This window comes from Oreochromis aureus, linkage group 16, assembly GCF_013358895.1.
Source record: "Oreochromis aureus strain Israel breed Guangdong linkage group 16, ZZ_aureus, whole genome shotgun sequence".
Classification (NCBI taxonomy): domain Eukaryota; kingdom Metazoa; phylum Chordata; class Actinopteri; order Cichliformes; family Cichlidae; genus Oreochromis; species Oreochromis aureus.
In genome coordinates this window covers 20,275,563-20,303,214 of record NC_052957.1, presented here as the reverse complement: position 1 = coordinate 20,303,214, position 27,652 = coordinate 20,275,563, and the positions used below count along the sequence as shown (strand labels likewise).

Sequence of the window (27,652 nt, the reverse complement as noted above, 5' to 3'; positions counted from 1 at the left end):
TTATATGCTATAATTAAACTTTATATTTTACATAATATGTCTAATAAATATCACAATGTACATTTTGCGATCATGTTTTATGCAAAATACTTTGAATTTTTCAGGAGCCAAAGAGCTAAAGATTAATATGCTGAATTTGTCACTGGTTTCTATCTTTATTTTTTCCATAAATGCTGTAACTAAAGCTTCCTTTACACAATATTTCAGACACTGGTTTTTGAACATTTGTTTTTATTAAAAATCAGTATCAGGACACTAGTCTGTCTTTTCTGTTCTCAATGGGAAGCATTGCTAGCTGATGATGCCACTCTGCTGATGGGACATATATAACAAGCAGATGGCTGGAAACATAAACCACTTGTGCTGTCAATAGCGAGTATGCAAGTGTACATGGATGTGGGATGTGTTTGATTTACAGTAGTGGGCTATGTCTGAACTCTCCCTAACCCTCTCTCTGTATGGTAATACCAGTTCTGCAGACAGCACACGCTGTCCCTGTGGGCCCATAAAATGCAAAGGAACTCTGTAAACCCATGACCTCTCCAACGAGGATATGAAAACCATTGATGGTCCCTGCTTTAACAAGACCTAAGGGGGCTTCATGTGGAGTCAAAGAAGTGAAATAACCCTTTTAAAAAAGCTTAAATGGAGGGTTACACTGTGCTAACGTGGTTCACTGTGACCAGAGGGCTGTCACTGACCTCGTTGACTGAGCATCACAAAGGTGGTAATGGCAGTGCATTTGTAATTTAAACTCTTACTTCCTTTCTGAAGCTGCTTCTCAGACATATTGCATGGTGGCATTATTTAGTCAATAATATCTACCTACAGTGGTAAGACTAAGACATTACTTTCTATGTACTACCAAGAAATGTGTATTTTTATCTGTCAGTGGAAGGTAATGAAGATGTACTTGGAAAAAAATCATATTTAAAAATGACTTTTATTCTTGTGGACTGCATTTGTACCTTGCTCTGTAAATACTTATAAATCTTTCACATCCAATTTTGGATAAATGATAAGAACAACACACATCAAGGGCTGGGGTTGGAAGAAACAAGGTTCAAATGGTCCTATTTGACCTCACACATTTGCAGAAAATAAACCTGGCCACAAAACACATATGGTATCATAAAAGACAAATAAAAGCAACAGTAAAACAGATTTCATCGTAAATCACCCTGGTTACCAGGACACTAATGTAATTCGCTTCAGGCTGCCGCTTTGACTTAGTCAAGTGGTCTGCGAGGCTCCAGTGTGTAAGTGTGTATTTCTGTGTAGGCATGGCTCTGTTTGTATTCATGAGACTACAGCAAAGTCAAGGATAATGAGTAATTTAATGGCCTGCCATTCTGATTAGTCTAGAGCCAGGGATTATTTCTGAAGGAGAGACACACATTGCAGGGAAACGATGGAATAAAAAAAATGGAATGAAACTGGAATGACTGTGTGGACATGACAAAAGTAGGTAGTGATGATGAGGGAAAAATACAAACAGTGGTTCAGAAGAGAGAGTAAGTGAGGAAAGAATGAGACATCAAGTGAGAAAGAGCTCTGGAAAACAGCAGTGCAATCCACCCCCAAATCAGCAGCCCAAGCAGTGATCATAGGTTGGCACTGTCTGCACTGGACCCAGTGGAGCTGAGAGAGATGAATGGCAAATGGCCTGGATTGACTGGTGTTTTGTGTTTTGTGAGTGGCAACCACTCTAAGTATTGCTTTGATTTACAAAAAGACACACACACACACACACACACACACACACACACACACACACACACACACACACATCAGAACACACACCATTTACTTTATGTATGGTAAATTTGTATGAACAACAACAACAAAAAAAGTGCCACATAGGCATTCAACAATTTTTGTCTTTTGCTTCTAATGCCAGAAACGACTCACAAAAGCTGGAACTGTAACTCTGAAAACAAATTCTCTTTTATATCTACAAATCATAAAGAGGTCTACAGTAAACTAACTTAAAGCTTAAAGAAATCTAAGGACAATTTAAATCCATCCCTCCTTAGCATCAGTGCTAAGCCAACTGTAACTTATATTCTAAATATTCTTTGGCAAAGTTCCCAAAATCTGCATAGAGGTGGTGACCCCAGTGACTCAAATAATTGACGCCCTGTCTTAAAATGGTCTAATTCTGAGTTTCTAATGGAAAGTGTATCTGGAAAAAACAAAACATTTTATAGTCAGAAAAGTCATGTTTTAGATACACAGCACAACAACAGCTGCAGTATGTGTACTACAATGTTATTGTAGTATGTAGTAATGCTATTGAAGCCCTTGATAATCATTAGTAATGCACTGCATTTTTCATATATCTACCAAAAGCATTTAATTCAGTAGATCACATCATTTTATTAGAAAAACAATTCTCAGTCAGTTTAGATGAACAGTCCCTTAAATGCTTTCATTGTTGTCTTCCTGACAGATCTCAGTAGACTCCAGTGGTTTTTCAGGTTAAGTCCACTTGCCATCTGGACAGGTGTTCCACAAAGATCTATTCTTGAACCCCTTTAATTTACCCTCTGCCACCCAAAACTGTAATGTATATTTTTATGCAGATGATACTATTTTATATGCTGCTTGGCATTCCATTCATTGCCATTACAAATCTACATTTTGCTTTTTTTTATAATTTCAGAAATGTCGTATCATACATGAACTTGATTTAAAATTCTGATAAAACTAGGAACTGTGTGGAAAAAAAAAATTAAAGATAAATAGTTTATTTACACACACAAGAAGATTAACAGAGCCCTAAGAGCCTTCATCTGGAATTTAATGGGGATGTGGCGAACAACACTAGAGACCAACTTGAAGCCAAATGAACAACTCGCCATCAAGTGCAGGATTTACCAAGGAGATGCTCTGTCCCCACTGCTGTTCTGCTACAAGACTGGCTATGGATACTGACTACAGAATTGAGGAATCATTTGACACCTCCTCTACATGGAGTAGAGTAAATGAAACATTGATTCACTGATCCAAACCACTAGAATCTACAGTAATGACGTTGCAATGTCATTTGAACTGGAGAAGTGTAGTCAGATGGTGAAAAAAAATAGGGAAGGTATTCAAAATTGAGGGAACTGCACTATCAGTAGGCAATATTGAAGACATTGAGGACAGTTACAAGTACCTGGGAATCCCACAGACAAATGGGAACCATGACGATGCTGTTAGGAAAGCTGCAAATACCAAATAACTGCAGAAAGTAACAAGAAGGGAAGAACAAGATCTGGGGAATCAACACCTATGTCCTGCCAATCGTCAGATTACCCTGTTGAGATAATCAGGTGCCCAAGGGGGGAGACAGAAGCCACTGACATCAAGACAAGGAAGCGCCTTACCATGCATGGAGGGTTTCATCCCAAAGCCAGCACCCTGAGACTGTCCACTAAGCGTGGTAGAGGACTAGTGAGTGTCAAAACCACTATCCAGAAATAAACAGCAAAGATCCATGAGTACATCAGGAAGATGGCCACAAATGATAGTGTGCTTAATGAACACCTCAGGTAGCAGAAACCCGATAAAGAAGAGGAGCAAGAAGAGTTACCATAATGGAAGGACGGGGCCCTGCACAGCATGAACCACTTGCAGATAGAAATGGCTGATATCAAGAAATCTCTCCAATGGCTGGACAAAACTGGACTGAAAGATAGCAGAGAGGCACTAATCATGGCAGCAGAGGAGCAAGCTCCAAGCCCAAGATCCATAGAGGCTGGGGTCTACCATACCAGGCAAGACCCCACCCAGATGTAGGCTGTTATGCAGGTGCAGGCTGTTATATGCTGGGCTGTCCCTGAGACAATCCAGAGAGAGAGAGGGGGAAACAGGAAACAATAAAACCAGTGTTGTTTCAAAATCCCAAGGACAAAATACAAGATCATTGTAAAATTTTGAAGCCTCATGTTTCTGTGTATCATACAAAAACAACAAACCTATCCCCTCAAAGTGTTCCTATCTTTAAGTGTTCCTATCACTATTTGAAAACTGTGTGATGGATTCATGTGTACAGTAAAATCTACAAACGTCAATCATGTGGACAATATGTATTGTCTGACTCACTGCTTTCATTTTTCTTGTTTCAAAATCCATTTAGTGGTTAAGTGTTTTTTTCTAGTCCACTAGAAAATCACAAAACCCGCCAACCAAACTTAGCTGAATGTAGTGAAAGTGCAAAAGTGCATGTTTGTTTTTTCTTTCTAACTGCTCAGCGTGAGGTGTGCAGATAACTGAAGAACTTGCAACACGTGTAACAAAAAACTGGCATTGCTGAATTTGTTAATTAATGTGTTAAGATTACAGCATTACAGAAAAATTGAATGTGATTACAGTAGTGAGTTACTTTGAATAGTGTTAAACCAAACAGTAAGAGGCACAGCCATTCCTTTTCTTTAACTTCTCATAATTATGTTTTGACAACTTCAAGAATGTTGCTTAAAACGCATTAGGAGTCAAAATACTGAACAGGTTTTCGATTCATCCAGTCTTTCAATTGAGGTTTAGGAAGTGAGGAGCTGGTTTGCACAAGTTTGTATGTATGAGTATGTGTAGATGTGTGTGTGTGTGTAGGTGGTGGGTAGGAGGATTGTGTGTGTGTCCGGGGGGGGGGGGGTGATGTTTACAGCAAAGTAGTGGAAACTTTTGAGGGGGTCATGTGACCAGCTTTGTCGTCTCTCATTATCTGCCAAGAATGTTCATGTTAATCCCTTTATCCTCAAAAAGAGAGAGGGACAAGCTAAGAGAACAGAGGATGAGAGAGAGAGAGAGAAAGGGAAAGGGGGTGGGGGTGGGGAGGTGGTTGGACTTAGAGGTAAATCCTCTCAGTATTTTACTGGTTCTCAGAATCAGAAGACAGGAAAAACTGAGACAATTAGCTAAACTGAAGGCGAGGAAGTGAGACAGAGAAATGGAGGAGAAACGCAATGTCAAAATCACATTGTTCTCTCTGTTTCTCAAAAAAACTACAATGAGTAACACATGAAGGCAAAGTGTTTTTAAAAAAAAGGGGTAGTAGCACATAGTAAGGGAAGTCAGGTGATGTGGAGTAATTGTCAAAAATAACCGTCAAGTGCAGGACAAAATGACCTTTCGCACAATTGGTTAATGCCTGTGTGTCACGCTGACATGGGAAATGTCTGTGGTATTCATTAGCAGCAATGGTCTCCCATTATACCTAAAAAAAGACATTCTGGGTCACGCTGCACTCGTAACGATAAGAGTTGCAGTGACTTTTCAATCCAAATATGTCAGTCTGCCAGTGAACTCGCAGTACTGTATGGTATACGCCCATGCATTCATTGGCAGAGTCATTTGCTCTGAATCTTTAAGCCTACTTTCACCTGCTAGATGTGTAACAGGTAAAGGGACGGGTCGCAGTGACCTGCTGGGAATGGTTCGGTATAACTGAGATGAGTCAGAGAGACAAAGAAGCAGTGCAATGTGTCAAATTTAAATTTCCCTAAAAGAAGCAGCTGAGAGCTAAGAAAGATGTGGTCATAAAGTGGATCAGCATACGGAGACAAAACAGTAAATTAAGAGGAGAAGTTTCGATAGTTGCAGCACTCTTATCCGCTGCTATCACACTGACCTGCTGAGGAAGCCTGGAAAGGACAGGCGCACGGGGTAACCATAACGGATCATGCGCACCATCTCAAGCACCCCGATGTACTGCAGCTGGGTAGACACATGGAAGCTGTCAAAATTGTCTGGCTGACAACTGGAGTTGGGTCGCACACACTCCACGAAGTGGGGAGTGCAGGCCTGCAGTTTGCTAACCAACTCTGACAGTGTGTTCTGGAAGAGAAAGAAAACAAAGAGGAGATGCATTCAATTGCACATTTTTAGCGATTCGATCACAATAGCCTCGTGGCTGTTTTTACATGTTAAGTAATTTAGAGAGGAAGGAAGGATTGTCTGACTTCATTTGATGTTTGACGTGTGTGCTGCACAAACTGGAGCAAAATTACAATGTGTTTGTGACAAAGTGGTCTGATTTTGGGGTGTGTTTTTGCCTCTGGAGAAAACAAAAGCACAAAGAGCTCTTTGCTCTGTCTACGGGTGTGTGAGGGAGAACGCGAGAAAGAGCTTTTCTTCAATCTCTGAATTCAAAGATGCTCCATTCAAGGTCACACAGACGCATAAACACTTACATCTGTGTTTTTGCCATTCGTCAAACTGACGTCAGTCTATGCACTGCATACCCTTAGGTTCCAGCGCTCAGTACCTCACCCCTCATCTTTGGATGCCACTAGCAGCATTCACATAACTGTCTTCCCTCCAAACATACGTATGCACACACTCAGATACGTGCCCACAGAACACAGTGGTTTTTGTTCATTGTTCATTCATTCATGTGGAGGGCTTCATGTTTGGCTTGGTACAGCATCATTCTTCAGCCCACTCTCTCCTTCCCTGCCATTCCCAGAGGGACTCGTTGACCACAAGTCTGATTGTGCAATACACTGGTTTCATTCAAACCAAAGGTACTGCTTCTCTCAACCACATTTTAGGCTTCTTGCGTCACCACCAAGAAGCCGCTCTCCCCTGCTCTCCTCTAACTGAAAATTTGTGCTTCTTTATATAGTTATGAAATCACAGCACCCAATTCTAAACTTAGTTTTGCATTGTTGCAAAGGCACAGTAATTCACAAGATTGACATAAATTCCTTTGCTTTATTCCTGTGAAATTTCAACTGCTTGCAACTGGAAGAATTATGCAACGGGACGAGATCATACCCTTAGCTGGACTGCCACTGTGGTGGGTCCACAACGCTCTAGTCGCTGGAGGAAGGAGCTGGAGCCCTTTTTCTTCAAGATCTGGAAGCAGGAAGTGATAATACAGGAACTTGTGAGAGAGATGAACCTCTTGAATGGGCCGTTGAGGAATATGGAACATTATCATCACATATCATCAAATTTGTGCAGCCTTAATAAAACCATGTTGATATCTTTGATAATTGGGGTGCTTCTTGCAATCAGATTAAATATCAGATTAAATATGTAGCATATTTAGAATTCGTCATATGTAAGAAGAGGTTCAGTGCTTTACTGTTATATTTACAGGCTTATACACCGAGCAGCAAAACAATATTGCCTAGTGTTACCGTATAAGGCTGCTGGGACAGATCAGTGAGGTTAAAGGGGCCTTATATAAGCCTTTGCTCTAGATGGCTAATGAGCCACAGAAACAGCAGACAGGGCCTCCTGAAGGTTATACAACCAGCAATCACATATGTGCACCACTACACTGTACTTTCAAAACATTAAAACAGATAAAATAAAGAGGGAAAAACTGCTGAACGAAGAGACTTGGGACACTATCGTTTTCAGGTGTGCTTTTTTTGAGAAAAGTGTATAAGCACACTAATGCCCCCAGTTCATGTGCACGTGTATACATTCTTGTGGAGCTTTTATCTCTTGCAGGGCTGCACAAACAAATCCAATTCCCAGATGTTTATATATAGCAATGTGGTGGGAAGAAGCTTAAATTAGACTTTTCTTTTTTAGTTCCTGAAAAATACCACCCCTGTTTTTCCATCGATTGATTTTAGTGGTCACTTTGCAGCAGAGCTTTCTGGGTAAACATGTCACCAAGTCATTTTATAATATGCAGTTGAAATGGGAGTGGCCATGTTATATTTTTGTTTACTTAAATCTAGTGGTCACGCACTAAAAATACTATAAAGGTGAAGAGATGTCAGTGTATTGGCTCAAGTGTAGGGTGTAGCCACAGTAGTGGACTCATCCCACTGTGTGCAAGGTACCGTACCTTGGTAAGATCATGGTACCTCCGGGGCTGTTGGGGGATTGAGCTGGCACTGACAAGGGAGACTGATGGTATCCTGTGGAGCAACAAGGCAGCTTTAGGCCCCCTCAGCCCTATGCAACTCCGGGCTGCTGGCACCAAGGAACCAGTCTGAGTCAGCTTGGACTGGAAGAGCTGCTGCAGCAACACACTCTCACTGGCTGCTTGGCACAAAGCACATACATGCAGAGAGGGAGGAAAACATAAGGGTAAGAGAAGCAATAGCATTGGTTGAAAAAGTGGGTGGAAGAGAATATGGAGAGGTGAGAAAGGAAGAAAGAAAGAAAGAAAGAAAGATATAAAAATGAACAAGGACAGAGAGAAAAATCAGTGGAGGAGTGTAAGCAGGGAGGACGCATAAAATTAATCTGCATGTAAACAACAATCAGTTAGGCAACAAGAGGGGGTGGACCATGTCACTCTATAACACGTGGAGCGGTCCGCAACAACAATGAGCTCATTCAGAAAGCCAAACAACATGTGTGTGAACGTGGGTGTGTGGCTCTAATCTGAAAGGCTGAGAAAGACACAGAAAAAAAGGAAAGAGAAAGCGAGGGAGAGGTGGTAAAGGATGGTGGCAGGTAGGTGCAGTTAAGCAAATAAAAAACAAGACTTATTTCAGGACTTAATTACTAAAAGCTCCAAGCTAATTGCCTTTTCATTCACGGCAATCACTTCGACCATCTGAATAATCCATGTAGCTTTGTCTCGATCAATAATCTATTTTGAAAGAAAAATCTGGAAACAGTTTTTTGTTCTTAACTAAAAGTTTTTTTTCACTCATTTTAAAGAAAAATATAAATCCGAGCAGTTGGTGACACAAAACAGACACCAGGATTCCTTTTTTGGGTTCATTTTCAGCGTAAAATGACAGAGTTCATGTAAATGCTTCAGCTTTAAATTGCAATTACTAACCAAGTGAGGATGATTATATTCAAATGTATCATTTTTTATAAAAAAGCTCACATGCTATATTAAAAAAATATGCTGGAGTGTTTAATTTTATCACATTTATGGACACATCATCAAGGGTTGGGTAGATTAACAGGAGCTGTCACTATATCTAGGTAGACTTCGTTCACTTGGCAGTTTGCACTTAAATCTTGACTCTTGTTTTTTATTGGCTGTCTAGTTTGAATTTACACTGCCTCTTGTCTGCCAAACAAATCAGTGCACTTTGCTCTAAGTGACCTGAGTCTGCCATGACTGCCACAGGGGCAGATGATCATGTTGTAGCACAAGAACACCGGCAGTGCTGAAAATTTATTATTTTCTTCCTGAAAGCAAACCATAACTCTATTGGTGCTGTAAAGTTTAAAGATTGTTAACCACTTTGACTTTTATGCTTTACTGTCAACTTTGAAAAACTAATTGAAATAACTATATAACTTTTTTCAACTTTAGCAGCGTAACTAGCAATTTATAGCCTATTACACTTCATGACTAACCTTTTTCAGCACTGCTGTGCTCCTGTTTTCCAAACTGTGGTATAGTGCATGTAAAATTATAAGAGCTGTTGCCCCCACTAAGAGGGGCTAAACCCTTAAGTGAGTGCTTCTGTGAAGAGCAAACAAAGGTTAAGTGAATGGCTAGCCAGAAACATGAAACAGTATACTGCAAAACGTCTGAGCATTCTGCAGAATTGCAAACAAGGGAAGATAATAATAATTCATACAGAGTCTTTGTGTGCATGGACACAGATCCTAAATTAGCTTAATCAGCCTACCATCTTTGTAATGAAATCTCATAAGACATATCTGCGAAATGGAAAGGTTCAAACACTAAATATGTATCCAAATTATGTAACTTTTTTTTAAATACGCAATTCAATTTTAAGCACACATTTATATGTGAAAAGTCATAATTTTCACCTTTAAAACGCTGTTACAAACTTATTCTTTGAGTTGGTGTTTTGTTTCAAAAATGGAGATAAGCTACATGGATTCAGAATACTGAACTACACTACGAACATTTTGGGCACACTTTTGGTTTTGAGTCAAAGAGCAAAGAGAACCACAAACATAAAGAGCTCTCTACAGCAACAGTGAGAAAAACAAGGAATAAATCTTGCATTTTCTTCAGGTTAACTGATTATAAAAACATGCAGGGCATTATTTTTAGATCATCTTCACCCTATATCCACTGCCTACAATTTCATGTAATAATGCACATAGCAGACACTTTGGTCCTTTTAACTTCAAGCCCTAAGCAAGGAGTGACGAGGGGATGCCACCTAAAAGAAAAAAACCCACATTGTTTATGTCTCGGTGTGGATGAAAGGCAGCGATGCATCGACCTGTCAGACGGAGGGATAACAGCCAAGTCTGAGAGACGGGCTAGCCTTTAGAAGATTAGCCTCATCATGGAAATTATAGCAATTAGGCTTCTGGACGCGAGGCTTGCCTGGCAGTCACACAACGAGTCCCTGTGTCCTGCTAACCACAACACCTCACATCTGGCACTTTCTATAGACAATACACACACAGACGGTGCTGTCTGCTGCACAGGGGATGAAACACACATATAAAAACACAACCACACTTGGACAACGAGTGGTTTTGTGCGCTGTTTGTTTACACAAGAGTGCGTCTTTGTAATGAAGCGCGTGCTGACGCCACAATGTGCACGTATATGTGTTATTCATTGGGTACTTACACTTAATCATAAACAGGAGATTCTGAGGAAGAGAGTCCTTGTTTTTTGTGAGCGATCCTGTGAGGTTGTATGAAATCTGGCAGAAAAAAACAAATAAATACAAATCAAGAAATATATACTAACCTAGTATTAAAAAATATTCCATTATATTTATTCTATCAGTTCATATGTCACAAATGTGCTATGAACCACAGATACAGATGCAAGACAAACAGGCCCAGTAACTGGCTGGTCCTTTAGTGGTCGCCATAGAGGATCATCTGCCTCAATATCACCCTTTCTCTAGCATTCTCCTTCTGTCAGGCCAATCCTCCTTCACTGCGTCCATGAACCTTCTGTGTGGTCCAATATAACCACCATCCCTCCTCTGCACATGTCCAAACCATCCTTGCCTCAATAAGTTCTATTGATGTACTCATTTCTAAGATTTACCGTTTCCAGCTTGGCTTCCTGTCTTTTTTTCAGCGCCACCATCTCCAAATTATACATGATGAGAACTGAGCTGGTCTTGCTACCAACCTAACCTTTTACTCTTGTTGCCATCTTTATGTCACAAATCTGACACTCATCTCAATCAACTCCATCCTACCTGTGGTATCTTCATTAGCTCTCTTGTGCACTGGCTGTTGCTTTGGATGGTTGACCCCAGGTATTTAAACTCCTCACTCCCTCTCTCCTTGCTTGCTCACTGTTACACCTGCTTCCATCTCATTCATACATGTGTTCTGTCTTGCTTCTATTGACTTCCATTCCTCTTCTCTCCAGAGCATACTTTCACCTTAAGTCTCTCTTCCATCTGCTCCCCACTCTCAGCACAGATCACAATGTTGTCTGCAAACATCGTAGTCCACACTCCCGCGCGACCTCATCTGTCAGCCTGTCCATCACCATCACAAACAACAAGGGGCTCAGTGCCGATCCCTGGTGTAATCCCACCCCCATCTTAAACCCATCTTTCACTACTACTGCACACCATACCACTTTATGGCTGTCCTCATACATGTCCTGCACCACCCCCACATACTTCTGTGCCACTCCTGACTTTCTCATGCGGTACTATAGTTTCTCACTTGGCACTCTTTCACATGCTTTCTCTAGATTCACAAAGCCATTCTGTATACGTCTCCATCAACACTCTCAAAGCAAACATCACATCTATAGTTCTCTTTCTTGGCATGAAACCATACTGCTGCTCGCTGATCATCATCTCTCGTCTTCACCTAGCTTCAACAACTCTTTCCTACGTCTTGGTATGAGTCATCACCTCTATCCCTCTGTAAATTCTGCACATCACCCTTACGCTTGAAAACTGACACCAGTACATTTCTTCTTCTCACACACGTCTTCATCAGGAGACTCACTCTAAGTCTTCTCTCACTGTATAAAACAATGTGCTCAAAAAGACATCCCAGATATCGCCACACCTCCAAAAGTATGTCATCTGGACTAACTGCGTTTCTAACATTCATGTTCTTTATAGCTGCCCTCACTTCATCCTTATTAATCCTTTGCAAAATCTACTGAAATAAAATCGTCATACACACACAGACCTGTCCTGCATAGTGGCTGACAATAAAGGCTGGGCCTTGGTCTTTCGGTGGGGGGTTCCCATTGCCATCCTTGGTAGTGAGAGACAGCCCATGAATTTGGTTGGAGTCCAACTGGGCAGAGAGCCTCTTGTACAAGGTCTGCTCTAATGGCCGCAGGCTCTGGCTCTCCTCATCTAACACGCACAACAGCCCCTGGGGCTTCTGGAGGAGGAACAAACAGATGTTCACATTATCATTTATTTAGGAGATATTTGCACGCACTAAGCAATAACAGTAATCCATATTTTGTGACACTTCCAGAGAGCAACATAGGATATTTTTTTCGTGTGACGTAAAGGAGATTCAGTGATATTATTTCATTTAGAGATTTCTCGCACCAATTAGAACAGAGGCAGACAGTTGGCTTAGAGGGGCATTAGCAGTTATGTTTATACAGAGTTTTTTGAACATGTTATGTTTTTGCCTTTTGTCTCAATTAAAACGTCAAGACTTTAACAGTGTACATTATTCGAATTTTAAATAAAACTGTGAATAAGTAAAGAAATGTGTACATTTTACTATGTCATTCCAAAAGTTAAGTCAATAGTGTGGTTGGGATTGTTGCATTACATAATGTCAGAGCAAACTGGACTGGACTGGTCCAAACTAGAAGCATACAGTACCTGAAAAAAGAAGTCCAGAATGGCTGGGTGGTTTCTGGGAGAGCGTGCGTTCTCCATGGCGATGCCCTCCTGCAGACACTCAGCCTGCTCCTGCTGGAATAGCACCTCAGAGACGTACTGCCTCAGCCGCTCATTGGTCATGTTCACACACAGCTGGAATGCACAGAGCACACACACACCAGCATGTAAACACTCTTCAGCACGCATGGCTGAAGTTCATCAGAGAGATGCTGCTGAATGCTTATGTTTAAAGAACAAAAATGCTCAGAAACAATGCTGGACACAATCGGCTGTCAGGGGCATAAATGAGCTGACTTCTCTTGTAACAGCTGACCAGTAAACTATTACAAATGTCTGACACCTTGGGCATGGTGTAGACTAGGGTTTAATGACAGAAAATGGGATTCCTGGGAAATTCTAGCAAGATCATTTCCCCAGTTCCCGGGAAATGTAAAGACAGAGAAAAAATTAACTTGGGTGCTGTTTATTAAGAAATGTAGCCTGTTAATGAATACAAAGCATTTGGGGTCAATAGCACATGTTCCAACTTCTGAGTTGACACTGTGGGATTGGATTTCCACGGTAACACATTTTGTATGGTGTGGCTTTGTTTATGCACACATCCAGAAGAAGAAAAAAGTGAGTGCAAAATGAAAAAATGTGACTAAAAGAAATGATGCATGTTGTTGCAAGTTCATTTTTGCTTTAATCGGGGAAACTCAGAACATATTTTAATTATTATTGGCCCATCTGATTTATATATTGTAGTTATATTTTGGTAACACCACTATACATTTTTATATGCTCAAAAATTCACTATGTTATAAAACTAAGAAAAAAAGATAAGTCTGTCCTGTCCTAATGTTATCTCTGCTAACTTCAAGTGAGTGTTCATTGATTTTACTAGGCTACGATTTATTGCTTTGTTGTTATAGCAGGTAGTCTACTTTGCACCTGTAGAGTTGCCATACTACTTAGTTCATGCAGCATGCTGGATGCGAATGTAGTTTGCATTTATATTAATGTTGGCTAACATTAATTGTCTTTTTTGCCTTAAATATGATCGGAATAATACATAGAAAATGTCATTGTGAACACGTGCATGCCCGATTCTCCGTGGTGTATTAGAGCTGCTTTAAATGCCCAGAGTTTAGCTGAAGTTATTAAAATGAAACATGTTTAATTCCCAGGATTCCTGGGAAAACTGAAGATGAATTTTCCCAGGAATCCCAGAAAATAAAAACACTTTGCAGTTTATTGTAAACACATGACAAAAAAAAAAGATTGAAAGAGGCTGCGAAACATCTACAAACATCTATAAAACAGGTGTAACACTAACTATATGCAGGTCTTCGTTGAGCTTACTGAGCACGATTATGATGCGACTGTATTCCTGAACAATGCAACTGTCATATCTAACAGAAGCACTGCAGATGCAAATCATCTGTGCCCTATTGATGGCTACTGTTAATAGGAGCACTAGAGTAACCAAAGACATATCCATAGCATCGTAAATTCAATAACAAATGCAGTTAAAGTCCGAGCAGCACTCACTGCCACAGCCGCAATTTCAATAAGCACAGACCACTCAAAGGCACTCAGGGCCAGCTACATACTGTCATAGCTTGCCCTTTTAATAGGAGTAATGAGAAGCAGGATAGAGTGGTCAACCTGCAGTGCAAAGTGTCACATCAACTCTCCTTTCTATAGTTTCTCTGGGTTGGCAGTGTACTATAACTGCACTAATCCAAGGCAGAAACTGCTCCAATACAGCAGAAGTAAAATATCACAATAATTATAGGATATTAGGATAAAATCTGATTTACTGAATGCATGGTAATCATTAACTAACAGGCGTAATATATTTTTCATGGTGCAGGCGGACAGAGTCCCATTTTTCTTCAGTCTTTTCTTTTACTCCAAGCTAGTTTAGTCCATTAACAGCTTAGCCCCAGCAGGTGGTTGATTGAGTTAGCTCATTAGCAAAGTGCTGAGCAGGTACAACACATCCCTGACAAACACAGTTCTAATTAACAAGTTCTAATGACCCCGATTCTTGTGCGCATGTGGAGCGTGCTCGGGTACGTTGCTGCATATGTGTGCACATGTGTGTACAAACATGTCAGAGCTTGTTTGTCACTGAAGTGCCACGTCTACTGTACGAGGTCATTGTGTTTATCCGGAACTTGCCCCTCCTCTTCCCTCTTCTGTGGGTTTAGTGTCTGAGGAAAGAAAGCATGCAGTGCCAGACACACAGCAGTTTTTCCTCTCGCTATCTTTTTTTTTTTTTTTTTTACATCTTCTTATCCTGTTATTTTCTTTTCTCTTCTGGCACTTTCCATGACTTAAATAGGAAAGGTGAAATAATCCCTCACCTCCATTTGGACTGGAAAAAAATCCAGATGGGTTAGGCCACTGTTATCTTAGTGACACACACACACTCATACAAAGCAAATACAAACAGACACTCTCTTAATAAAAGCTGTGAAAAACTAGTAGCTCCACAGGGAGGAAGTGTGAGCTTTCAGCAGTAGGAATAAGCACTTAGCCTCTTGAGCACTATGAATTACACTCTGAGGCTCCAGATACACACACACACACACACACACAAACACACGCGCACACACACACACACACACACACACACACACACACACACAGAAACTTGTCTTGTCTGTCTGATCCCTGCTGATCTTACAGCTGAGTAGTCTATTAACAGTGCATGCTTGATGAGGACATGACAGATTTACAGCCTATAGCAGGTGAGCTGTATACAGCCGCATGCGTAGCACTTTGCAGACTTCACAATCTATAGAACCAAAGATGGCAGACATGCTGAGCAGCCTGTGTATGCAAATGTATGTATATATACAAACATGTATATATGCAGGTAGCTCCACGTGTTTCATTTGGCTGAATTTTAAACCAGATATGTTTCCTGACAGGGAAGGGCATTTCTGAAGCAACCTTATGTTAACTACTATACTATAGGAACCACAATACATTAGATACATAGAAACATTAAAAATAAATAATATAGCAATGTCTCAAACATGAGATGCAGGACTTTAAAAACCCCGTTTCAAAAAGGAGTAGTTTATGTGCCAGTTTCAGGTACACCACTGTTATACATTAAGCAAATCTGCTTGTCTTCATAGATAGACTTCTTAATGTTAAATATAAACTTTACTCATGAACCAAAACTAAAAGTCATGCACTTACGTAAATATGGAATTATTTACTAATGTTTCTGGTAGTGAGCAATAATTACACAGCCTGTTACTAATGTTGCCATATCTGAGTGCAAAAATAAAAAATAAATGGGATCAACTATTCTGGACTAAGATTAACTTGATTCAATAGCCTGTACTGGCAAGTAATGTAATGCCAAATATATAAAGTTGTATTTTATTAAAAACAGATTTTGTATTCCTCACACACACACACCCACATGGTGGTTTGAGGCTGCCTATTACACTAACATGTTGCACAGAGACAGACACTGTGTCAGCCGTCGGTTCATTGGAGGACAGATGAAAATCACGCCACAGTCAGCCACAGACCTCACCACATTCATTACAATTACAGACAAAAATGTCCGGGCTAAAACAGATAAGAACTCCAAATATTTTAGAAATTTGATTAGGATCACATACAGTACCATTCAGAGAGGTTTCTATAGCAGAGGACAGCCACAGGGGATGCATTTGGCTCGATTAGGCGGAAGAATCACACAGCGTAAAGGGACGAGGAACATAATAGCGATGTTTTGTTTTTTTGGCTGAATTTTAAATGAGAAAGCACTGTCCCACCTGCTCAAATCCATTCTTCTGAAATTCTTCAAACCCAAATATGTCCAAGATCCCAATCTCCCAAGCAGGATCACTGGAACAAAGAAATGAATGTTACTTATTAAATAGCCACTTTTATTTTTCCTGAGTCAACATGAGAAAAGTCTTGCTTATGTCACTAACGAGACATTTCATTCTAGTGTGTGTGCGCGCGTGCGTGTGTGCGGGTGTATACGCATGTGCGTGCAATAAAATCTGAAAGGGGTGTGCCACGAGTGTGTGGTTCACAAATTTATTACATTCTGTGGCTGGTGTGTAAACAAGGCAGCTCACAAACACATTCCAGAAGATCTAGAGCAGGTTATCAGAGTGTGATAAGACTTCACAACATCAACAACACCAAGGATCCTACGTCCTTCACCTGGGTGTGTGTGAATGTAAGTTGTTTTTTGTGTGTATTTGAGGCCTTTAATAAAAAAAAAAAGCCTTGGTTGTGTCCTCCATCTTTACCCTGTTGTTCAACACACAGTTTAGTCTACAAGTTTATTTAAATGTTTATCTCTAAACTAAGGATCACTTTACAGTATTAGTGTTAGTCACTCCAGTTTACCCAAAGGTTTTTATTGTGGTATGCCGTGGAAACACATATAGACACAGACACCACACACCACTATACCTGATGGTGTCATCTTGTCCCTGAAGGTAGTCGTTGATATTGTTGACCAGATAACTGAAGAGGCGCCCGTAGATGGCTTTGGCAAGCTGGTCCCTGTACTGCTCTGACATTTCTACTGTGTGGCGCCGAGTGATCACATCACCTGCACAAAGGCACAAAATACATTTTCTGGTATTCGACAGATGGGGTTTTTACACTTTTCTTTCTTTAAGAGGTTAAATCTCCTTAGGGCTATGAATACTACCTATCCCTCTATGCCCTCTCTCTTGAGGACTCCAAAGACATTCCCAGGATAGAAGAGATATACAGATTTTTGACATATTAACAGAAAACCCTTCAAATTTGACGCCTACATAAGGGATATGCTGTAAGGGGTATTTCCCAAGCATGGTCTGGGTCCATTTATCCCTTTGGAGGAAGGACCATTGTAAAGCCAACCAGCATTTCCATCCTGTTGAAAGTGTCCATATATCCATCCATCCATATGGTACCTCATTGAAAGGTTGGATGAAAATAATGTGAATCATGAACAAGAAAAGGCTGATAAAGCGATACCTTTGAAATACTGAACATCAGAGGTGAGGGCGGTGCTTAAGTCACTGGAGGACACCTGCAATAATCCAGCAACTGTTGCAAGGAAGAAAAAGAGAGAGGGAGCGAGGAAGAGGCAGAGTAAATGACAGTGACAGAGTGACAGGTTAAAAAAGCATCAAAATAACGCCATTAAACATTAACCGAGCATCAGAAAGATAGGGATGATAACATCCCAGAGCCCACTGCTCTGATGATGATATCACGCTGACAGCATAACAGCCTGAACTCTGCTAAAGCTCATTCCCATTTAACTGATCGATGAAGCTGGCAGCAATTAGTCATCATTGGATTTCTGAGCAGAATCCATAAACAAGCAGCAAAAACAGGTGACAGCAACCCTTCGCTGACATCACTAGCCGTAACAATACATCTCTAAGGTAACAATGTCTCCTTCCCGATCAGGTGCTGATGTGATTTGTTTACCTCAAACATGTGCTACCTGCATAATGAGCGAATTAGACTGAGAGACAGGGGAAAAAAAAGCTGTCCCTGATGACGGAGAAATCTGTACATGTACATTTTGTTTTCACTGTGGATACCAAACAGGTAACTGCCTGGCCTTCAGCTACTGCTGGCAAGCTGCCAGGAAGAGTACTCTAAGGGAGGATGAGGGAGGTGCTTTGACAGCAAGGTAAATAGAATGAGTTAGTGAGATCCACCCCTCCTCCACTGCCTAGTTCCACCTCCTCTAAGGGTGGAAATGTGGCCCTGGTGGTGGCATAAGCACTGACCTCTCTCCAGCAGCTGCAGGTCGGAAGGGAAGGCTGTATCAGCATCTGTCAGTGCTGTGAAACGCAGGTCCCCGATATGGAGCACAGCAGAGAGCAGCGCAAATACTGAGTCAACCTCCTAGCAGAGAGAGAGAGAGAGAGAGAGAGGAGAAAGTTGAGAGAATATGATGTTAACTATGATTCTTAACTACTAAATAAAAATGGAACTGTATGAAAAGGTTATCAAATCCAACCTTTTTCAGAGGGATATGAGTCTTTATTTGATATTTATCTTGATGTCAACTTCATGATCTTAGTGATCTTCTAACAAGCCCATGGAGCCAAAGCCTTATTAAGTTCAGTCCTCTTTGCCATAGACCTCCAATTAATCTCACTTCTATAATTCAGTGGCCAGGTTCGCTCATTACCTTGATCGCTGGCGGTGAAGATAGTCTGGAATAAACGTGCTAGTTTTTAATTTTAATGCATGCATAAATCAACAGCTTAAAAACACTGCCCTTACATTAAGCGCACATCCTGTTATGCCTGTGCTGTGTATCCTCTAGCTTCAGCCCCACTTCAAACAGGCTGTTTCATGCTGCACACTACACTCATTTTAAAACACAAACAATCTCTTTTCAGATCAGCATATCATCACCAGTTAAAAAGTAATCTCTATCCTTAATTAAGCGCCTGATATGCATCTCATATGACCATTTATACATGTAGGCAGTTGTAGTATGATCAAATATAGAATTTGACTGAATAGCGATCTGGCAGCATAGAAAAGAAAATTAGCAATGTCTGTCATTTTCCCTGAAGTAAGCATTTGTAATCAAGGTTGACGTCTGTCTGACAAATGAGCGAACAACACAAACTGTCAATGCGCGATTGTTTCCAAAAGTTTCAACGTCTACCTGTCCAGCCTGAGGGCAATACCAACGTATTTTAGATTTAAAGCATCCACCTCTTGCTACAGTTATGAGATGAATCTACACTGATAAGGACACTAAATCACTCTCTGACTTTGAAAAATGCTGCTGATTGTCTTTTGACTGGAGCAGCATGGAGATTTTGGAAATGATGCAGAGACCTACGTTCACTTCCAGTGTTCAGTCATTTCAGCATGCAAATCAAAGTAGGATACATTGTGTTAATTCACATGCACATTGTACAATAATTCAACCATGAGCTGTCAGTTCAGCATAGAGATGATAAACGGTAAAAGTAAAAGATGTTTATTTTACTGATGTATGCTTATGGTTAGGGTTACTGCTGGTCTCACAGCATATGGTTGTCTAACAAATATAGCTCACTTTGTGCTACACGTATGCCGATCTGACAATGTATGTTGATGTGACAGAACACCGCATTGAATCACGTCACAAAACTTAAGCCAAGAAGCACTTTAATTCTGTCTGTCTCGCGTGAGCGCTCCTTTACCACCGCTCACCTACTACTCATGTGTTCACACGATCAGCCTCCAAGCAAAGAAATATCTGGTTTTACTTTCTGTTCTTCTTCTTTAGAGTCTTATATAAGCAAGCAACGTGTGACTCCTGTTTACGCCAACAGATACTGAGTGTGCATGTATAGTCATGTATAGATATGTGTTTACAGGCATGTTAGTACACAGTGAGGTTGTTCCTGAAGCACTTGACTTAATGGAAACCGCTTTCATTTTAAAATGTTTTTATTTTAATTTAATTTAAACGTACTAGAACATGTGTGTTTGTGGTTTAGAATGGAATCCTGGAGTTTTGTAATCATTTTGCTTTTTTTAAGGTTTATTTTCTTTTAGCAGGAATGGTAGAACAAGCAAAATGCAAAATGCAAATAAACAGCACGAATATCAGAAAATTCAACAGTTATGATTCACAGGTCCTCCGAACTCGATTCACCCGCTTCTCTTCCTCTGTCACTACCTCTCTTCCTCTGTGCCCTTGAGTAGAGGACGCTTAATGGAATACCCCATTAAACAATGCACTGAATCTCTGAAAGGGGGATGTCTGAGTTTGAGGATGTGTGCTTGTGTACATGCGAATATGTCTGCGAGTGTGCTCTTTCCAGGCAGGATATTGGAGCTGATATCTCTGAGATAAACAAGCATTAGTCTCTGTCTGACACTCTATACATGGAGAGACCCTTCCGCTTAGGGAGCAGAAGAACGAGAGCAGGGGAGAGAAAAGGCGCTGCGGGGAGCGTTAATGACAGTTGACCTTTGGTTCTGGACTGAGAGCCATCCCCTGATGAGAGCTTAGACAGAGACCAATGGGGGGTCTATCACTTCCCTCCTACTACCCCACCCCTTCTTCTGTCCCTTGGTCCTTCGCTTATCCAGTGGACAGTAATGCCCTCTGATAATACCACTATCTATTGCTCTATCCCTCTGTCCCTTATGCCTTGTCTGTGTATACTGACTGCTACTGGATTAAAAGGTGAGATGATGGTCACTCAGTGCTGATAGATGCTGACTGGAATCTAAGTATAGAACCTGATAATGGGCTGGGAGCACAGCTGGTGGTGGACAGGATGGACTGTACCAGTGAACACTGCATGCACTCTGTAAGCATAAATCAATGTCTCCTTGACTATTCAATTCTATTCAATCCAGGTTTATTTATATAGCGCCAAAACACAACAACAGTCATCTCAAGGTGCTTGATACTGTGAGGCAAAGACCCCACAATAGAAAACCCCAACGATCCTGTATTAACAGGCAGTTTGCAAAGGTGGAAAGGAAAAACTTAATTTTTAACAAGAAGAAACCTCCGTCAGATACAGGCTCAGGGAGGGGCAGCCATCTGCTATGACAGAATGGGGTATGTTTGGTCACATACATTTCATGCTTTCTGTAGACAGATGCTTCATGAAATTTTTCAAGGAATTTAACTGCGAATACACAAATTCTGGGTGCTTGGCAGCCCTCTTTATCCCTCAGTTCATTATTTCATGCAATCAAGAGAAGCTACCTGTATCTTTGTCATTATTTAACAGGAATAACAGGATATCTGTTTGAAATATTTCACCTTACAGATGAACCAAAACCAGACGGTTAATTCTACTCGCAAAGTAAGATAAACCGGAAGGTTCAGCCTACAGTTTTAGGTCCGCCTAAAGCCCTTGGAGTTCCATCGCCTGGTTTCAGGCAGCTGCAATCTCAGAAAAGAAAATCTGATGTAATATCTCATCAGTGACCTGTGTGGCTTGTGACTTCAAGGCCTGTGACACGACAACGTTTATTTCTCCCTGCTGTCAGTAACCTTTGGCTCAACACCGTGCTGTGCAGCTGTGCAAATCAATACCTGCTTGTTGAAGCCGAGGGCTCGCAGGGCTTGTTTGACTGCCGCAAGATGTTCTCTACTCTGGGTAGAGGCTGTAGCTACTGGAGGGTTCTCCCCTGGAAGTCTTCCGCTAATATACCTGCAGTACGGACGGAAAAACACAACCTATAGTGAAGGATACTCATAAAATAAAACTATTTTTTAATAAGTGACACATATGATCTTTGTGGACAGGACATCATATATGCGTGTATTATATCAAGGCTTGTGTGAACTGTAGCTTGTGAGATCTAAACTTTTAGCAGGAACATAACCGACAGTCATTTTTACAACTTTTTTAATCATTTATTAATATAGAACATATAAAGCCCATGACAGCCGCATACCTATGAGCCAAGACGTTGTTGAGGTAAAGTGCACTCTTCTCCTCAGCTGAAAGGCCCTCAGCCATCAAATAGAAGATTTTGAAGCTGTGTTGTTGAGCAGGCAGGTGGACTAGACGGGACTTCTCCAGCATATAGGTGTATACATGGGCTAAAACATTAAAATGTGTTGATAATTCAGTAACAGGGGAGTGCAAATCACATTTTAACAATGGCAGTTGTGAAAAATGTAAATCTGTGGCCACTACTGAAAGACCAGTCGACAGGGATCAAATAAACTAGTAAAAGAACAAAAAGGTGATTCACATAAAAAGAAAGAGACATATGGGATTTTGCTGCCCTCTGCTGGTGTGCAACTGATCTTGAAGAAAGTGGATTTAATAGTAGAGTATCTTAATCACAAATACAGTGGCTGAGAATGTGAAAACAATGGAAATTTACTCTCTTATTCTGACAATAATTTTAATATTCAGGAATAAATGTGTGGAACAAAAATGGTAAATATTTTATCTTGTGTGAATCCAATCAGAACAGAGACATTCTGATTAAAATTCTTTGTTTTGATGCGTGCAACAGAGTCACATCCAGCGTTATGGTTGCGTGAAATGCAGGTTACCTCTGAGTGGTGTCCTCCTCTTATCACAGTATTGGATCGTCAGCAGCTTGATAAAGCGGCTTGAGTTGCTGTTCCTCTGGGTCTTAGCGTGGCCAAAGGCTTCCAGTACACAGTTGACCTGCATTTCCCATCAATCATATCACATTATGGTCTCTTAGAATTTCTTTATTATCTATATATTTCTATTACTTATACTTAAAGCATCTCTAATACATGCCTTGCAAAAGTGGAGCCCTGCTTCCACTTTCTACCACTAGATGTCAGTGTACATCCATTATTTGAGCACTCAAAACAGCATGCTACCAGAATTATAAGAGCAAGCTGACCCAGATATTAACTGCATAACGATGACTTCATCCAAACACAGCACTCCCAGGCTACATGCTGCTATGTTACACATAGTTACATGACTGACAAACTAACTGGAAGACGGAGCGAGTGCATCGCAGGTGCCTCACGTTTTAAACGCCTTGAACAAATTTGAACCACAGCAACTGGAAGCACAAGAATATGAATCCTTCACGAGGTGAAGGCTTTCACTTTTCAGGACACTTAATTCCTTAATTCCAAAAAACCCCCCAAAACTTCAGTATGTTTATTTTATGTCTATCTGCTTTATCTCTTCTTTGGTATTCTTAGCTGTAGCCTCTCCAGATCCACAAGAACGTATCCTATTAAGGGCATGTGATCATTAGTGCTCTACAGTCATTTTTTTAAACAACCCCTCTTCAGGCTGTAAGTGTTGATGATGCCATCAAACAGTTTATTAATGTGCAAATGGTTTATCTGACAAATGAAGAGCTATCAAGCAGAGATGAAAAGACTACAGTACTATGGTATGCTAATCCATACATTTATTATTTCCCCTGCCACAGTGACAGAGGAACAGTAGGATATATTCACACAGTTATGAGCACTGCTTTGCTGTCTGCTATGTTATTTTGGAGGAGTATTTTTTTATCACAGGAACTGCAGGAAAAAGAAGTAATAAGCACAGTGAGACATAAGAATCAGGAAAAACGCACAAACATTACGTTTGTCAGTGGATTAGTATTGCAGCATTTTGCCATTGTGAATAACAAATGATACATGACTGCTTAGCACACACACACACACACACACACACACACACACACACATGCAGCACATGGTCCTTAGTTATGACAGGCTGCAGGACACCCAACCCGTTGGCTGGCTGAAGTGTAAAAGAAAAGAAAAGCTTGTAGACAGATAAGTCCTAACTCACATGTTTCATTCTGGGCTCCAGCATAAAGCCTTTGGCGCCGGAGCGGGCTGTCAGGTGTCTCACTATGTGCTTGCATGCCTCTGTTTTCCCAGAGCCACTCTCGCCACTATGGAGACAAAGGGAGGGACAAAAGATGCCGATTTGTCTCTGGTGGTACTTAAATTGTTTCACATGCCTTTGCCCTTACTGTTTCAAGTTCTAATGCTGCAGCATTTTATACTGTTTCAGCCTCAACTCTTCAATCTTCAGTACTATAAACATGCATTGCTGTGCTTATAAATCTATCCATCAGTCTACAGAGCCGTGAAAAAGAATTGCCCCCTTCCTGATTTCTTTGCACATTTGTTGCACTTAAATAATAATCAGAGTAAATGCAGGTTTTAAATTTTGATTTCATTTATTAAGGGGAAAAACAAGTTATCCAATTATCCCCTACACATAATTACTGGTTTTACCACCCTTAGCAGAAAAAACTGCAATCAAGCGTCTGTAATAACTATTAATGAGTCTCTGACATCCCTGTGGATTAATATTATTACTGTATTTCAGGGCACAAGCTGATGGCTGGACGTACTCCTTCAGGGCTTTCTAGCAGAGAGCAGACTTCATGGTTCCATCATTTACAGCACGTCATCCAGTTCATGAAGCAGCAAAGCATCCCCAGATCATCACACTACCACCACCATGTTTGACTGTTCAGATGATGTTCTTTTTATTAAATGCCGTGTTAGTTTTACTGCTTTCATGTCGTCCATCCACAGAATATGTTCCAAAAATGTGAAAATATGTGAGACGAGCCTCCCATGAACTCTCCCATGGATGCCATTTTTGCCCAGTCTCTTTCTTATTGTTCAATCATGATATTGTTCAATCATGAACTCTTGACTGAGACAAGTGAGGCCTGCAGTTCTTTAGGTGTTGTTCTGGGTTCTTTTGTGACCTCCTGGACGAGTCGTTGATGCACTCTTAGAGTAATTTTGTTAGGCCGTCTACTCCTGGGAAGGTTGACTGCTGTTCCAGCTTCTCTCCATTTGTAAATAATGGCTCTCACCATGTTTCACTGGAGTCCCAAAGCTTTAGAAATAGCTTTGCAACTCTTTCCAGACTGATAGATGTCAATGACTGTTTCACATCTGTCCTTGAGTTTCTTTAAATTGTGGCATTATGTGTTATTTTTTGAGATCTTTTAGCCTACTTCACTTTATCATTTCTTTAAGTGATTTCTTGATTCAAAAGGTCTGGCAGTAATCAGGGTCGAGTGACAAGCGATCTATCCATCTCGTGTATTTAAATGGGATTTTTTTTTTTTTACAACAAATGAAAACAGAAAGAGTAAAAGGGAGCAACTTAAACTTTGTGATACACTGCTGTGTATGTGCCTTGGAAGAATAAGTGTGACTTATTAGTCATCAAATTTCTACCTATTGACGTCATCCCTTTAGGGACTCCCTCCCATTAAATTCATAATCTGTTCTTTCAATAACGTTGCTCCACTGAGTGCCCCTTTTCGCACCACTAAGGCCACAACTTATCTGGCAGTGAGGTCCTGTTTTTAATTTTCTGTTGAGTGGATATTAAGTCTGACATAAGGTACCTCTACAGTACATGCACTGACACTCTCCGACATGCAGAGAGTTGCGACCCACATAGTAACACCAAGCAGATGGCTCGAGAAGGTCAGAAGCTTGTACTAATGACCGCAGTGTGCTGTATTACAGTTTGTCTATGTGTATGTGTGTCGCTTTATTTCCTACTAACAACCCTGCTGAGTGTTAAGTCCAAAGGTCTTTTCGCTTGTCTTTTCATTTACCAGTTTTTATTAGATTTCAAGGGCATTTTGTTAGAACTCTTGCCTCGGGGGGATCTTGGAGACTGATTGCCAATAAATGTGTATAAGTGTGTCTGTGCTTCGGAGTGCGCGCGTGCATGTGTGTACTTCAAGAAGCGAGAAGAACCACAGTGAAACAGAAAGCTTGAACAAAAGCAAAACAAGAGGAGAAATGATAAAGGAAAGGACTGAGGGGACAAAGGATGCGTGTACATGTGAACAGTGCAAAGTTACAACGAGTCTGTGTGTGTGTGTGTGTGTGTGTGTGTGTGTGTGTGTGTATGTGCATGTGCATGTGAGTGAGATGGATACCCTATGGCGAGGGTGCATTAAGTCTCTGCCAGATTGGTTACAACTCAGCGGGAATGTCACTGGAGAGTCGGAGCAGGATTTAATTGCAATCAGGGAGCTGCCTGAGTCCAGTCGAGGACAAACAACAAGACGCCGCATTGCTCCCAGTAAACATACATCGTAGTGTGAACACTAAACAAGCCTACAGCTCAGCTCAGGCTGAGAGCTATTAACCTCTCAGGGAGTGCTAAACAGGTGCGTGGCAGAGGGGTGCATATAACCAGGTGGCCGCCTTAACTTTCACTCACTATTATTCCCGCAGTAATTCAACTTTAGGGACTTTTTATGTTACATTATCCTGGAGCAGACCATTCAGTGACTGTACAAATGAATGAGCAGCAGGTGTACCTCAAGATGAAACACTGCGGGCGTTTCTCCTGCTGCATCATGTGATAAGCTCTCTCTGCTGAGGAGAAGATGTGAGGCGGCAGAGAAGAGCAAAGGCGACCCGTGGAGCTCAGGTACAACTGACTGACCTGAGGAAGAGAGGATGTTACATAACACGGACACAAACACGGCCTAGCTAAGAGATAAGGATTCAAAACAGAGAAACCATACTGGGTATCACCTTTTGTATGCGATTGTAATTGTGTGTCAACTTCACAAACAAGCGGTCTTTTACCATCCTGTTTAAGTCATTCGAATCTGCATTTTCACACCACATCAGAGTGCAATAATATTTATCAAAACCAAAATATGAAAAAAAAAAAAATCCAAGAGGGATAAATAAGAAAACTTCTAGCTGTAACTATATGTCTCTGAGAGTATCTGTCCTATTAAACTGCGAGCCGACTGTAATGTCACAATGTGTGCCCTGTGCCAGTGTTAGTGGCTGTGGCAAAGGGGGATGGTTTTTGGACCACCAGACCAGAGGAGGTGACAGACGGCCAGCAGATCACACATGTTGTGACATATGCCCTTCTCACACTGGCTCCTCCCTGCCCCCTCACATCCTCTCAGCTGGGTATAGATGCCTGGAGTAAATCCAGACAGAGGCAGGAACAGGACAGCCAGACAGGGGCTTGGCTTCATTCTGTCAGGGTAGCAGAAGATCCATGAAACCCCTCCTGGGATCCACATGGGCAAGCCTCTATCTGGCAGAAAGTCAGCTATTTCAAAATGAGCTATGTGCTATTTAAAATAAACCAAAACCCTCTTTATTATGATTGGGATCACATGTTAATAAAGAACTAAAGATCCTTTACTGACAGGCTTCTCTACTGGTTTATCGTAAATATGCTCTTTTTTAAGGTGAGAGGTACCGTGTATGTGTGTGTCTGTCTGAGTGCTTCTCTCTTCCGTGGCTGATGCAGAGTCAGCCTTACGCAGGGTAACTCTGACAGGAAGACTGCATTATTTATCAACTACAAGGTCCATTTCATCTGCTTATCCCCTGCTTATTGTACTGCAAACATGCCCCGTTTATCATAAACTTCCTTAAGCATAGTGTGTAGTTTGTCAAATATAAAACC

General features: G+C 41.0%; 1 protein-coding gene across 1 annotated transcript in view; it reads right to left on the bottom strand.

Annotated features, from left to right (window-relative positions):
- myo16 (myosin XVI) overlaps nucleotides 1-27,652 on the bottom strand; it is an 81,803-nt gene that overhangs the window by 19,598 nt on the left and 34,553 nt on the right. Inside the window, exons 13-27 of the mRNA XM_039600442.1 lie at nucleotides 26,529-26,656; nucleotides 24,002-24,107; nucleotides 22,756-22,873; nucleotides 22,143-22,290; nucleotides 21,778-21,895; nucleotides 18,494-18,611; nucleotides 17,724-17,795; nucleotides 17,169-17,310; nucleotides 16,514-16,586; nucleotides 12,702-12,854; nucleotides 12,040-12,240; nucleotides 10,490-10,565; nucleotides 7,799-7,995; nucleotides 6,766-6,846; nucleotides 5,618-5,823 (exon numbers count right to left, since the gene is read on the bottom strand). Of these exons, the coding sequence (XP_039456376.1) occupies nucleotides 5,618-5,823; nucleotides 6,766-6,846; nucleotides 7,799-7,995; nucleotides 10,490-10,565; nucleotides 12,040-12,240; nucleotides 12,702-12,854; nucleotides 16,514-16,586; nucleotides 17,169-17,310; nucleotides 17,724-17,795; nucleotides 18,494-18,611; nucleotides 21,778-21,895; nucleotides 22,143-22,290; nucleotides 22,756-22,873; nucleotides 24,002-24,107; nucleotides 26,529-26,656 (1,937 nt within the window). The remainder of the gene's footprint in view (nucleotides 1-5,617; nucleotides 5,824-6,765; nucleotides 6,847-7,798; nucleotides 7,996-10,489; nucleotides 10,566-12,039; nucleotides 12,241-12,701; nucleotides 12,855-16,513; nucleotides 16,587-17,168; nucleotides 17,311-17,723; nucleotides 17,796-18,493; nucleotides 18,612-21,777; nucleotides 21,896-22,142; nucleotides 22,291-22,755; nucleotides 22,874-24,001; nucleotides 24,108-26,528; nucleotides 26,657-27,652) is intronic.